This window comes from Littorina saxatilis, linkage group LG5 (assembly GCF_037325665.1).
Source record: "Littorina saxatilis isolate snail1 linkage group LG5, US_GU_Lsax_2.0, whole genome shotgun sequence".
Lineage (NCBI taxonomy): Eukaryota > Metazoa > Mollusca > Gastropoda > Littorinimorpha > Littorinidae > Littorina > Littorina saxatilis.
In genome coordinates, this window is record NC_090249.1 from 3,460,586 (window position 1) to 3,473,791 (window position 13,206).

General features: G+C 40.3%; 1 protein-coding gene across 1 annotated transcript in view; it reads left to right on the plus strand.

Moving 5' to 3' along the window:
- The first annotated feature begins 4,645 nt into the window (after positions 1-4,645).
- Positions 4,646-13,206, plus strand: part of LOC138966089 (alpha-tectorin-like) — a 26,522-nt gene continuing 17,961 nt past the window's right edge. The window contains exons 1-2 of the mRNA XM_070338172.1: positions 4,646-4,782; positions 12,804-13,057. Coding sequence (XP_070194273.1) covers positions 12,881-13,057 — 177 coding nt within the window. The 5' untranslated portion in view covers positions 4,646-4,782; positions 12,804-12,880. The remainder of the gene's footprint in view (positions 4,783-12,803; positions 13,058-13,206) is intronic.

A 13,206-nucleotide genomic window follows, 5' to 3' on the forward strand; every position in this document is an offset into this window, starting at 1 on the left:
GTTATAGGATTGGGGGGGGGGGGGTTCTTTTGTTACTTAGTCCTTTCACTGCATTCCATTACTGTTCTCATAACTTGTGATAGTGGAAACATGTGCAATGTGGAATGGTCCTTATTTTTTAGGTGCTGGAGTAGTTCTGTGATGGTAGTAGTTTTGTGCAATGCGACTCTAAGTTCAGGTGCTTGAGTAGATCTGTGATAGTCTGCTAATACTGTTGTTTTAAACTGTCTAACTGGCTAGATCATGATTATATAATTTTATGTGATGATCTGACTATATGATAATAATTACGTGTACTACTTACTTTTAAATGGATTATAAATTTTAGGTATTGTTCTAGTATTCACTAATGTTGTATTGATATTACTGGCACCCCTTTTAAACTGATATGGTTTTTACGTTTACAAGGCGACGATGTGAATTTGTGATGTAGATATGTGGCTGGTTATGTGTGAGAATGTAAACAATTGTGTGTGTGTGTGTGTGTGTGTGTGTGTGTGTGTGTGTGTGTGTGTGTGTGTGTGTGTGTGTGTGTGTGTGTGTGTGAGTTGTGTCTGTGTGTGCATGACAGTGTAATGTACGTATGTATGCATGCATGGTGATGTGTGTCTGCATATGTGTCTGGTTGGTTTTTATTTTATTTTTACCGTGCCGTGCCAAGATGAAATCCTTTTGCAAAATTGGTGAATAAATATCTTGTATCTTGTATCTTGTATCTTGTTTATTATCAAAATTAAATTTTCGAAATCAATGTAAAATCACTTTCATCTTATTCCTTGTCGGTTCCTGATTCCAAAACCATATAGATATGATATGTTTGGATTAAAAACACGCTCAGAAAGTTAAAACAAAGAGAGGTACAGAAAAGCGTGCTATCCTTCTCAGCGCAAGTAGGGGAGACCGGGGATAGTCGGCCCCCGGGGTAAGTTGGACTATTGGCTTTTATTTGATTCCTTTGGTGTATTTAAACATTTTGGTCATGTGACTACGTCACGCGACTGCCCGCCGTCCTGCACAGAAAATATGGCGCCAATCTGATGCAGATATTGGAGGTAAGTGATAAAAAACTGATTTTGATCATTTGGAGTAAATTTGTTAAAGATTTGTTTGGATCAGATTTCAGCGCTAATGAATCGCATCAGTCAGACAAAAACATATATGAACAAAACATGTATATCAACGGTTTCACTGGAAAGTGATACTTTTGCTCTGCCCAGTGTCAGTGTTTATTGCTACCCCTCCAAATAAAATTTCCTGTGTTGGGGTAAGTTGGTCCTCATGTGATGGGGCACGTTGGATCCAGGGGCCGACTTGCCCCGGGGGGTAGGGCCAACATGCCCCATATAGTGTATATTCTTTTTTCGTGATAATACACTGTTTTTGTGTTTATTTGTTCTTTTAAATAACCCGGAGATTGATGTGTGTGTATGTGTGTGTATGTGTGTGTATGTGTGTGTGTGTGTGTGTGTGTGTGTGTGTGTGTGAAAGAGAGAGAGAGAGAGAAAGCCTGTGTGCGTGCCAAATCACTGGGACACTTTGGTGATTTATTTTTTGCATTTGTGTAGGTTCCACTATGGTGAGAACATATGAAAGAAAGACCAGCAGAGGATGCATGCCAGATGTAATTCGCAGGGCGATAGATCACTACCACACCACAGAAGATGGGGTGAAGAAAATTGCTGCTCTTATCGACGTGCCAAAGACAACACTCCGACGCCAGCTTCTGAAATTTAAGAACCTGTCTGCCCCACAGCGAGAGAAAAATGTTGCAGGTCTTCCTTTAGGGTATACCCGACACCGACAGGTCTTCACTGACGAACAGGAGTTGGCACTGGTCAAGTACCTGAAGGATGCTTGTGACATATATTTTGGATTGTGCCCAATCGAGGTCCGTGTCTTGGCATATCAGTGTGCAAAGCAATTTGACATCCCTATGCCCCAGTCATGGAGTGAGAAAGAACTGGTTTTCAGGCTTCATGAAGAGACATAAAGACTGTATTTCTATCAGAACACCTGAAGCTACCAGTATTGGTCGTGCTACAGCGTTTAACAGAGCAAACATTGATGACTTCTTTCAGAAGTTGGGCACTGTAATCGACAGGTACAAGTTTGAGGCGAAGGACATTTGGAACGTTGACGAAACGAGGGTGGTGACAGTCCAAAAGCCTCGCAAAGTCGTGGGACCTACTGGTGCCAAACAAGTTGGATCATTGGTGTCATCAGAGAGGGGACAACTAGTCACCCTGTGTGCTGCAATATCTGCAGATGGTCGTTCAGTTCCACCATTTTTTGTGTTTCCAAGGGTCAAGTTCTCTGACCATTTCCTCACAGGAGCCCCAACTGGACCCAAGGGAAGTGCACACAAGTCTGGTTGGATGACGGAAGAGAACTTCCCGAAGTTCTTGGAACATTTCAAGCATCACGTGAGACCTTCAAAGGAGTCACCTGTTCTCGTACTATTGGACATGTACTGATGTCCTCAACACGAAAATAATTTTTTGTCCTTTGATTCATTTTGTTCAGTATTGCGATGCAAAACATAATGTTGTTTTTATTTCTGTTTCGGTCTAATAAATCCCGTTGAACTGAGTGCTCTCGTGAATCATTTCTGACATTCTGAAAGTGAGGGTCCAACTTGCCCCATACGTAGGGCCAACTTACCCCGACACGGGGCAAGTTGGACCCTGTGTCACTAGGTCTGCTTGCAGCCAAACTGTAAACAATATTACAATAGTTTGGCCACTTTTTTTTATCACAAATTTGAGCAAGATATTAACGCTCATTTTAAACCATAAATCGTTTCTCTATCTCTCTTAAATTAGTCTCCACATTGGTTTAAGTGCAAAAGGGGGCCGACTATCCCCGGTCTCCCCTACTACTGCCTTTGCCGTGCGCGGTGGACTGACGATGCTACGAGTATACGGTCTTGCTGCATTGCATTGCGTTCAGTTTCATTCTGTGAGTTCGACAGCTACTTGACTAAATGTTGTATTTTCGCCATACGCGACTTTTTTTTTTTTTTTTTTTTTTTGGGGGGGGGGGTTATGTTGCCTATTCCATCCCTGTCCACCACCCCTTTCACTATTCCAGTTGATTGTACGTACACGGTTTCCTCCGTCCGACCCTCCAAACCCTCCTTGAAGCCTAGACCTAACTCAACCATCCTCTCAAGTCAAAGGATCACAGCTGTTTGTCTTCAAAGAATGCCCGCTCTCAGTTCACTGTTAGAAAGCAGTTAGCTGATAGCAAAAGTACCGGCACGGTTGGCCTAGTGGTAAGGCGTCCGCCCCGTGATCGGGAGGTCGTGGGTTCGAACCCCGGCCGGGTCATACCTAAGACTTTAAAATTGGCAATCTAGTGGCTGCTCCGCCTGGCGTCTGGCATAATGGGGTTAGTGCTCGGACTGGTTGGTCCGGTGTCAGAATAATGTGACTGGGTGAGACATGAAGCCTGTGCGTGGCGCACGTTATATGTTAAAGCAGCACCGCCCTGATATGGCCCTTCGTGGTCGGCTGGGCGTTAAGCAAACAAACAAACAGATAGCAAAAGTAACAGCATCGTCAGTAAGTTTTCCCTCCACTGATGCAAAGTTTAAGAGCTTGTTCACCCGGTCAAGGGCCGACCAGACTTGGACGCCGTTTTACAGTATATGCGCCGCAGGCCGTTTTGTGCGTCGCGCGGGATTTTGCCGAGTGGCCACACATCGACGACTTTTTTCACAACGCGGTATCAGTGGAGCGGAAGCGTCAAGGTCACCTGACAGGAAGGTTCAGTTGCATCGACTGCCACGCCGCGAGCGATTGACGTCATCGCTCTGGTTTGCTCTGATTGGTCAAATTTCCGTCGTTCTATGTCTGTGTCATAGAAATTAGAACAGGCTCTATTCTTCTGCAGATAACGCTACGCGATCATAGCCCGCCGCGGAGTGCCCAGCGGGTCTGGACAGGCCTTCACGGGCGAATTCGCCGGCGGAATTGCTGCACCATATTCGGGATTTCTCGGGAAGGGGGCAGGGGAATGGTGGTGGTTAATTATGATGTAACGATAAAGAAGAGTGGCAGCTGGATGGGGTCATGTTCGGAGAAAACTCGGGGGTTACATACTGTGCGACGCCTCTACTTGTAATGTTGTTGTTTGCAGATGACAGCTAATTTGCTTATATATATGATAACCGGCCACTTGTCACTGTTCAAGATGGTTGCCTCATCTCGTGGAAAACGTAAACAAATTTAAAGAAAATATGGTTAAAGTTAAGCCTCTGTGTCCTGCAGTAAAGAAAAACCTGTATTTTTCAACTTCAAAATAGCGAGTGAATGTGGAGGTGGGGGAGGAGGATTTTAGTCGTAGCAACAGTTGAGTAAGCATTGACCTCAACCAATGGCGTGACAGGAGAGTGAATGTGGAGGTGTGGAGGAGGATTTTAGTCGTAGCAACAGTTGAGTAAGCATTGACCTCAACCAATGGCGTGACAGGAGAGTGAATGTGGAGGTGGGGGAGGAGGATTTTAGTCGTAGCAACAGTTGAGTAAGCATTGACCTCAACCAATGGCGTGACAGGAGAGTGAATGTGGTGGTGGGGGAGGGGGAGGAGTGTTTTAGTTGTAGCTACAGTTGAGTGAGCATTTAGCGCAACCAATGGCCTGACAGGAGACGCTACACGCTGAGCTGGCGATGCACATGATTGGCTGATGGTTAAACACTGTGCAGGGAGATGTAGCTGTATAAATATATCGGCCCACAGCGACCACATCATCTCTCTTCTTGGAGCCCGGCCTTCTAGTTGGTAAGTGTTCTCATGGTTATTATTTTATTTCTCTATTTCAGGCTAAAACATGTTGACGTTAGTTTTGGAAGTTTAATTCAGGATTTATTTTTCGATATTCCTTTTTATATTTAGTCAAGTTTTGACTAAATATTTTAACATCGAGGGGGAATCGAAACGAGGGTCGTGGTGTATGTGTGTGTGTGTGTGTGTGTGCGTGCGTGCGTGCGTGCGTGCGTGTAGAGCGATTCAGACCAAACTACTGGGCCGATCTTTATGAAATTTTACATGAGAGTTTCTGGGATCGATATCCCCGAACGTTTTTCTCCTTTTTTCGATAAATGTCTTTGATGACGTCATATCCGGCTTTTCGTGAAAGTTGAGGCGGCACTGTCACGCTCTCATTTTTCAACCAAATTTGTTGAAATTTTGGTCAAGTAATCTTCGACAAAGCCCGGGGTTCGGTATTGCATTTCAGCTTGGTGGCTTAAAAATTAATTAATGACTTTGGTCATTAAAAATCTGAAAATTGTAAAAAAAAATAAAAATTTATAAAACGATCCAAATTTACGTTTATCTTATTCTCCATCATTTGCTAATTCCAAAAACATATAAATATGTTATATTCGGATTAAAAACAAGCTCTAAAAATTAAATATATAAAAATTATTATCAAAATTTTTTTTTAGAAATCAATTTAAAAACACTTTCATCTTATTCCTTGTCGGTTCCTGATTCCAAAAAAATAGAGATATGATATGTTTGGATTAAAAACACGCTCAGAAAGTTAAAACGAAGAGAGGTACAGAAAAGCGTGCTATCCTTCTCAGCGCAACGAATACCCCGCTCTTCTTGTCAATTCCATGGGCACTGCCTTTGCCACGGGCGGTGGAGTGACGATGCTACGAGTATACGGTCTTGCTGCGTTGCGTTGCGTTCAGTTTCATTCTGTGAGTTCGACAGCTACTTGACTAAATATTGTATGTTCGCCTTACGCGACTTGTTTTACATTTAGTCAAGTTATGACTAAATGTTTTAACGTAGAGGGGGGAATCGAGACGAGGGTCGTGGTGTATGTGTGTGTGTGTGTGTGTGTCTGTGCGTGTGTGTGTGTGTGTGTGTGTGTGTGTGTGTGTGTGTGTGTGTGTGCGTGTGTGTAGAGCGATTCAGACCAAACTACTAGACCGATCTTTATGAAATTTGACATGAGAGTTCCTGGGTATGATATCCCCAAACATATTTTTCATTTCTTTGACAGATGACGTCATATCCGGCTTTTCGTGAAAGTTGAGGCGGCACTCTCACGCCCTCATTTTTTAACCAAATTGGTTGAAATTTTGGTCAAGTAATGTTCGACAAAGCCCGGACTTCGGTATTGCATTTCAGCTTGGTGGCTTAAAAATTAATTAATGACTTTGGTCATTAAAAATCTGAAAATTGTAAAAAGAATATTTTTTTATAAAACGATCCAAATTTACGTTCATCTTATTCTCCATCATTTTCTAATTCCAAAAACATATAAATATGTTATATTTGGATTAACAACAAGCTCTGAAAATTAAATATATAAAAATTATTATCAAACTTAAATTTTCCAAATCAATTTAAAAACACTTTCATCTTATTCCTTGTCAATTCCTGATTCCAAAAACATATTGATATGCTATGTTTGGATTACAAACACGCTCAGAAAGTTAAAACGAAGAGAGGTACAGAAAAGCGTGCTATCCTTCTCAGCGCAAGTACTACCCCGCTCTTCTTGTCAATTTCACTGCCTTTGCCGTAAGCGGTGGACTGACGATGCTACGAGTATACGGTCTTGCTGCGTTGCATTGCGTTCAGTTTCATTCTGTGAGTTCGATAGCTACTTGACTAAATGTTGTATTTTTGCCTGCATGTTAATTTATTTTTAATATACTTTACAAGAATGTATGAATGACAAAGAACAAATGTTTATTTTTGAATGTTTTATGTATGTTTTATTACGGACACAAAAAGCTCAGCAATGCAATTTCTCTTTTAGAGATTAATAAAGTTATTGTATTGTATTGTACGTGACTTGTTTTATCTTTTTTTTTATTCAATACCAAAGTGTTGGAAATAACTAAACATAGTGGGGAAAAAAAGAAATAATAAAAACAAAAGTGAGAAGTCGGATAGTTAACAAAATCTAAGAATTTCTTCTTGGAGCAAAATGATGCAATAATAAAATAATCTTAAACCAATCAAAAACGTGTGAGATAAACTGTTTTTGATGAAAGGTACGCTGAGTCATTTATTTCGGGCGCAGTGGCGTGGTGGTAAGACGTCGGCTTCCTAATCAGGAGGTCGTGAGTTCGAATCCCGGTCGCTGCCGCCTGGTGTGTTAAGAGTGGAGATTTTTCCGATCTCCCAGGTCAACTTATGTGCAGACCTGCCAGTGACTTAACCCCCTTCGTGTGTACACGCAACCACAAGACCAAGTGCGCACAGGAAAGATTCTGTAATCCATGTCAGAGTTCGGTGGGTTATAGAAACACAAAAATACCCAGCATGCCTCCCCCGAAATCGGCGTATGCTGCCTGAATGGCGCAGAAAAAACGGTCATACACGCACAAATCCCCTCGTGCTAAAAAACATGAGTGAACGAGGGAGTCTAAGCCCATGAACAAAGAAGAAGAAGGAGAAGATTTATTTCAACATCGCTTGATTTCAACCGAAGATTAAAAAGGACGTTTTAACAAAATTACTCAGCAGCATGTTTTTTTTTTATCACATGCGTGATATTAAACGTACTTTATTCTTGCTTTAAACATAGTTCACCCAGGCATGTTACTGTGGACTGCACATGAATGTTAGTAACTAGCGCAAGGGAACGGCGTCATGGTTTGCACGTGCATTTTGCGATGTGTTGACCATCCGTCACCGAAGCAGATTGGTCCACATTTTAAGGGGGGGGGGGGGGAATAATTAACAACGATGGGGAAACCGAGACAAAATATATTCAATTAGTATATTATGCGTGACGTCGCTTGCAATTGCATCGGACATTTAGACGGAAGAAGCCACTCCAATTTCTGATGGTATCAACTTGGAATTAGTCTTAAAATGTATTGTGAATGTTTTTAATCGAATACAAAGAATACAAGTAGCTCTCTTCGTCAGTTATTTGGTGTCATGATTAACTATTTTTGGGGATGCAAAGAAGTGCAAAAGTTTAGCCGTTTGGGGCAGATAATTTATGCGACACACGTCAACACGGCGTGAATTTTGGATATGCAAATTAATACATGACATCTTGCTTGTGGTACTACCTATCCCGAGAATCTAACGCTTTGTTGTCATTAAAAGCCCACACAATTTGTGTCTGCTCATAACAGCAATGTTTTATATTCATAACACATACAATAGGCAACTCCTTTAACAGGCTTAGGGGCTTTCTGAAATGAAAGTTTTTATTTTAGCCAAAAGTTAGTACATTTCCGTTGAACAATGCAAGTTTTCTCACTTCGTCTCAACTTTTATTTCCATGCACTGATGCATGTGATATCACCTTCTCCTTAAAAACAGGAGTTGAAGTGTTCTGCCAAGTCTGATTTGTAAGACCTTGCGTTTTTGTCAATTTGTGTTACATGTCTAGCCCACCATCCTTTTCAAAGGTTTGTCCATTCGAACTCTTTCTCTGAAAAATAAACGTATACACTATTAATTCATTTCTAAAAAAAGCCCACCATGTGGGTCACAGTGTGTGTGTGTGTGTGTGTGTGTGTGTGTGTGTGTGTGTGTGTGTGTGTGTGTATCTGTGTTTGTGTTTGTGTGTGTGTGTGTGTTTTTGTGTTTGTGTGTGTGTGTGGTTTTTTTGTGTTTGTGTGTTTTTGTGTGTGTGTGTGTTTGTGTTTGTGAGTGTGTGTGTGTGTTTTTGTGTGTGTGTTTTTGTGTGTGTGTGTGTGTTTGTGTGTGTGTGTGTGTGTGTGTGTGTGTGTGTGTGTGTGTGTGTGTGTGTGTGTGTGTGTGTGTGTGTGTGTGTGTTCGTTTGAATAAGATGTATTTAAACTAAAGAAATCTGTGGTAAAGAAACAGCGCTTAAACTTTCGACTTTTCTTTTAAGATAATTATTATCTAAATTCCAGGTTTCCTTTATTTTGGGCCTGCTTGTCAGTGTTTTAATAATTTTACATTATGACGTCATTTTTGCGTTTTGGTTTAAACAAAATTTTATTCAGGATTTCTTCGCATGAACAGTTCAAAACACACAACTAGGACACGCACTCAAGCAAATGCTTATATCACGTGACCAGAACAATACTAAGTTACACACATTTTTGTAATGGTGGACATAACAACAATAAACCAGAATAACAAATTGAAAGAATGGGGATGGGGAGCTAAATAGGAACAAAGGAATCTACAGAAGATAAACAGAAAAGGGAGGGAGAGGGGGAAGAAAGTACTAACAACCACAAGGAGAGGCTAGGACGAGAGCGCATAGGAAGATAGCATCAAGTCTAAGACATGCAACATGTAAATTCAAGTAAATGTAACAATTTTTTATGGAAGGCAGTAGTTCGTTAACATATAAAATACGAGACAAACGATAATAATCATTTCTTATACGCTGCCTATGTAATCAAATACGATAACACAGGGAGAGGCTGTGTGGAGGTACGCATACGCCTGCCCACACCCATATACACTATCAATGCGTGAACACATCCATCAAATCAATCGACCAGATTTAACAATTTAACAATAAACGATTGGACAGACTCAAATATCAATATGTTATTACGAACAGAATATTGCTCGCTACCTTTTGATAATATTTCCACGCGTCTGAAATGGACAGGCAACGAATTGATTGTTGTCAGACGAGCATCTGCATACAAGGTGCAGTTTAATAAGTAATGTTCGGATGTTTCATTTGGATCACCGCAAGCACACTGTGCGTTATCTTTTAGATGGCGTTTACACAAGTCTGAGTTAAGGTTACTAATATTTAAACGCATTCTGCAGTGTTGAACTTCTGTCTGTCGTTTTCCAAAGTGATAATAAGCTGGTACACTATGATCAGGACTTTGTAAATAATGCTTAAACTCGCTTATTGAATTTGTTGTTTTAATCACATCAGGCAAATTATTCCATAAGACTGTGGAGAATGGAATGAAGGATGTTCTGAATATGTCTGTCCTATGTGCTGGTACGAATCTTTCGAATGGTCGTCTTCTGTGGTAGGGATTTAGTGAAGAGACAAAGAGGTGGCAAGAGGTTAATTAGATATTGTGGACATTTACCATGAACCATTTTGTGAAATAAAATTAATTTATGTCGTTTTCGGCGTTCCTTTAAACTACAAAAACCACTTTCTTTGTAAATCTTATCATGGCTTGTTCCCCGCACACCGCCAATTATAACTCGTAATGCTTCAAGGTGTAAGTTTTCAAGTGTTTTTGATAAGGCTTCGGTACAATTGTCCCATAACACATCAGCGTAATCGAAATGTGGCAGAATAAAAGATTTATACATTATTTCCAAACTATTTCTGCATAACTTATACTTGTAATATCTTAAGCAGTTAATCAACAAAGTGGTCTTTTTCACAATATTTCTAATTTGAGCGTCCCATTTACAATCGTTTTGCAAAAAAATGCCAAGATGCTTGTGTTCTGGTATGTCTTCCAGGAGATTTCCATTAAAAAATAGGGGGTCATTTAGGGTTAAGTCACGTTTTATATTCAGCAGTTTAGTTTTGGTTTCATTAAATGTAACTTTCCAGCGTGCTGCCCAACTACTAATTTTATCAAGGTCTGAATTAAGAATTTCGGCACGTCGTATCGGGTCATGTAATGCAAGTGACAAGCTAGTATCATCAGCAAACAATTTGATAACAGACTCAATATCATTTACAATATCATTTATATAAATCAAAAATAACAAGGGGCCTAACACTGATCCCTGAGGAACGCCTGCTTGTAAACCTTTTAACTCTGACTTGGCACCTTTGACAACAACTGACTGAACACGGTTTGTTAAATAGCTACGAAACCATGACAATAGTCGGCCTCGAACACCAATCGACTCCAGTTTTACCAATAATCCTTTGTACCAAACTTTATCAAAAGCTTTTGACACATCAAAAAATACCGCCTGTGTTGTTAAACCGTTGTAGTAGTTTGAACACAAGTCATTATATATGGAGACAAGTTGACAGATCGTCGAATCGCCGGGTATAAAACCGGACTGTGTAGGTGTGAGAATGTTGTTGGATTGTAAAAATTTGTATAATTGGCTGTGAATACATCGCTCCAAGACTTTGCCAACACAGGTCAGCAAGGAAATCGGACGATAATTATTACAAGCGTCTGCAGGACCTGTCTTGTAAATAGGCGTAACATTAGCTGTTTTCCACATGTTAGGATAAACTCCTTCCCTAAGACTCCTGTTGAAGATATACGTCAGTGGCTCCGAGATAACATCTAATGCTGCTATGAGAAGTCTGTTGTGAATCAAATCGGGACCAATGGCTTTTCTTTTATCAAGGTTTCTAATTACATCTTTTACCTCATTAACTGACAAAACAATATCACAAAATTCGCGATCTAAAAACGGGACTTGAGGGACTTCATCGTCTGGGTCTTCAACAGTGGAGTTTTTTTATAAAGAAGTTATTAAAGGCGTTGGCTTTGTCTTGGCTTAATTCGTAAACTTTGCCGTTGTCACAGATAGGTGGAATTTCATCTTCACATGAACCTTTCTTCTTCATAAATGACTTCACCAGTTTCCACCAGTCTTTGCTACCAAACTGCGTTGGATCAGAAACTTTAACATCTAATTCGGAATAGAATTCAATAATACGTTCTCTTTTCTTTGTTGTAATAAGGTTACGTGCCTGGCGATAGTTCAACCAGTCTTCCGGCTGGTTGCTTGTTTTGGCTTTCAAGTGAATCTGGTCACGTTGGTTAATTAGCATTAGGATTTCAGGTGTTATCCAGGGTGCGTCTTTAGGGCGTATCGTAACTTCTTTTACTGGCATAACCTGTTTTGCTATATCCATGAACATTGCAGAAAAAATATTAACACTTTCATCAAACACCTCCTTCATCAAAATTTCTTGCCAGTTAATCTGAGAAAGTGCTGCACAGAAACCATCAACATTAAGTTTACTATAATTAAAAATTGTTCTTTTATAGGAAATATTTTTGTTCACACTTCTATCTAAAACAGCTTGTGGTACACTGTGGTCGCTACAAATAGGTGGCAAAACATTCACCGATTTAACCAACTGAGCTGTCTGAGTAATTACCAGGTCGATACATGTACTTGTGGTGGCTGTTACACGTGTCGGCGTTTTCACAAGTTGACAGAGCTGGTGCGCATGTAAGATATTCAAAAAGTTCCGGGATGGGGAGTTCAGGATGTCGACGTTGAAATTTTTGCGTTTTGATAAAACTTGAGATAGCACTGCGGCAACCGCATGTTTGTTTGCTTTTTATTTATTGTTTTTTGTTGTGTGTGTTTTTAGCTATGTCTCAGAAATGTCTGCAAACTAATTTTTGTCTCGGTCCGCACTATCGGATTACTTGGTACTTAAGCAATTCTTTAACAAGATATATAGTCACTAAAAAATAATGCCCTATGAAAGCTTTTTAGAAATTGGGAAAGTAACCGGTGTCATTAATCGTAAAATAAAATTTTCCCATCTGAATTTTGGTATTTTTTGGTATATTTTGAAAACAATGGGATTTCTCTCTACTACAATTCTTAACACTTTGGGATGAGGAAACACCTTCGAGTTCTACATTCTCACATACATACACCACCACCCTCGTCTCGATTCCAAGTCGATGTTAAAATATTTAGTCAAAACTTGACTAAATGTAAAAAGTACTCACCCAAAACATGGACATTTAAACGTGTTCGTATTCATGTTTAAATGTCCGTTTTTCTGGTAAGTACATTTTTCGATCTTATTTTAAATAATAAAAAAAGATCGTTGATATTTGTGCCTGTTTCGATTTCTAGCTTATTTGCTTATTTGCTTGATTGCTTGCTTGCTTGATTTCCAGGAGCAGTAGTTACACGCAAAGAGCAAGAAGAAGGCTGAAACATAATTGTGTGACGCACTTCCAACACTTCTCCAGTGATGTCACTTGTACTAGCTTTGATCTTGATGATGTCAGTGAATCACGTGACTTCGAGCGTGTATCTTCCGTTCGGGCTTATTCATGGCGACACACCAATGTCTGTTGACGACGAATCCAGCCCCGAATTGTCTGTGGACTCCTTTGTTTTCTATGAGAAGAGCTACACTTCCATTTGGGTGAGTTTTGTGAAAGTCACAACATTCCAGTGTGCGTGTGTGTGTGTATGTATGTGTGTGTGTGTGTGTGTGTATGTGTGCGTGTGTATGTGTGTGTGTGAGTGTGTGTGTGTGTGTGTGTGTGTGTGTGTGCATGTGTGTGTGTGTGT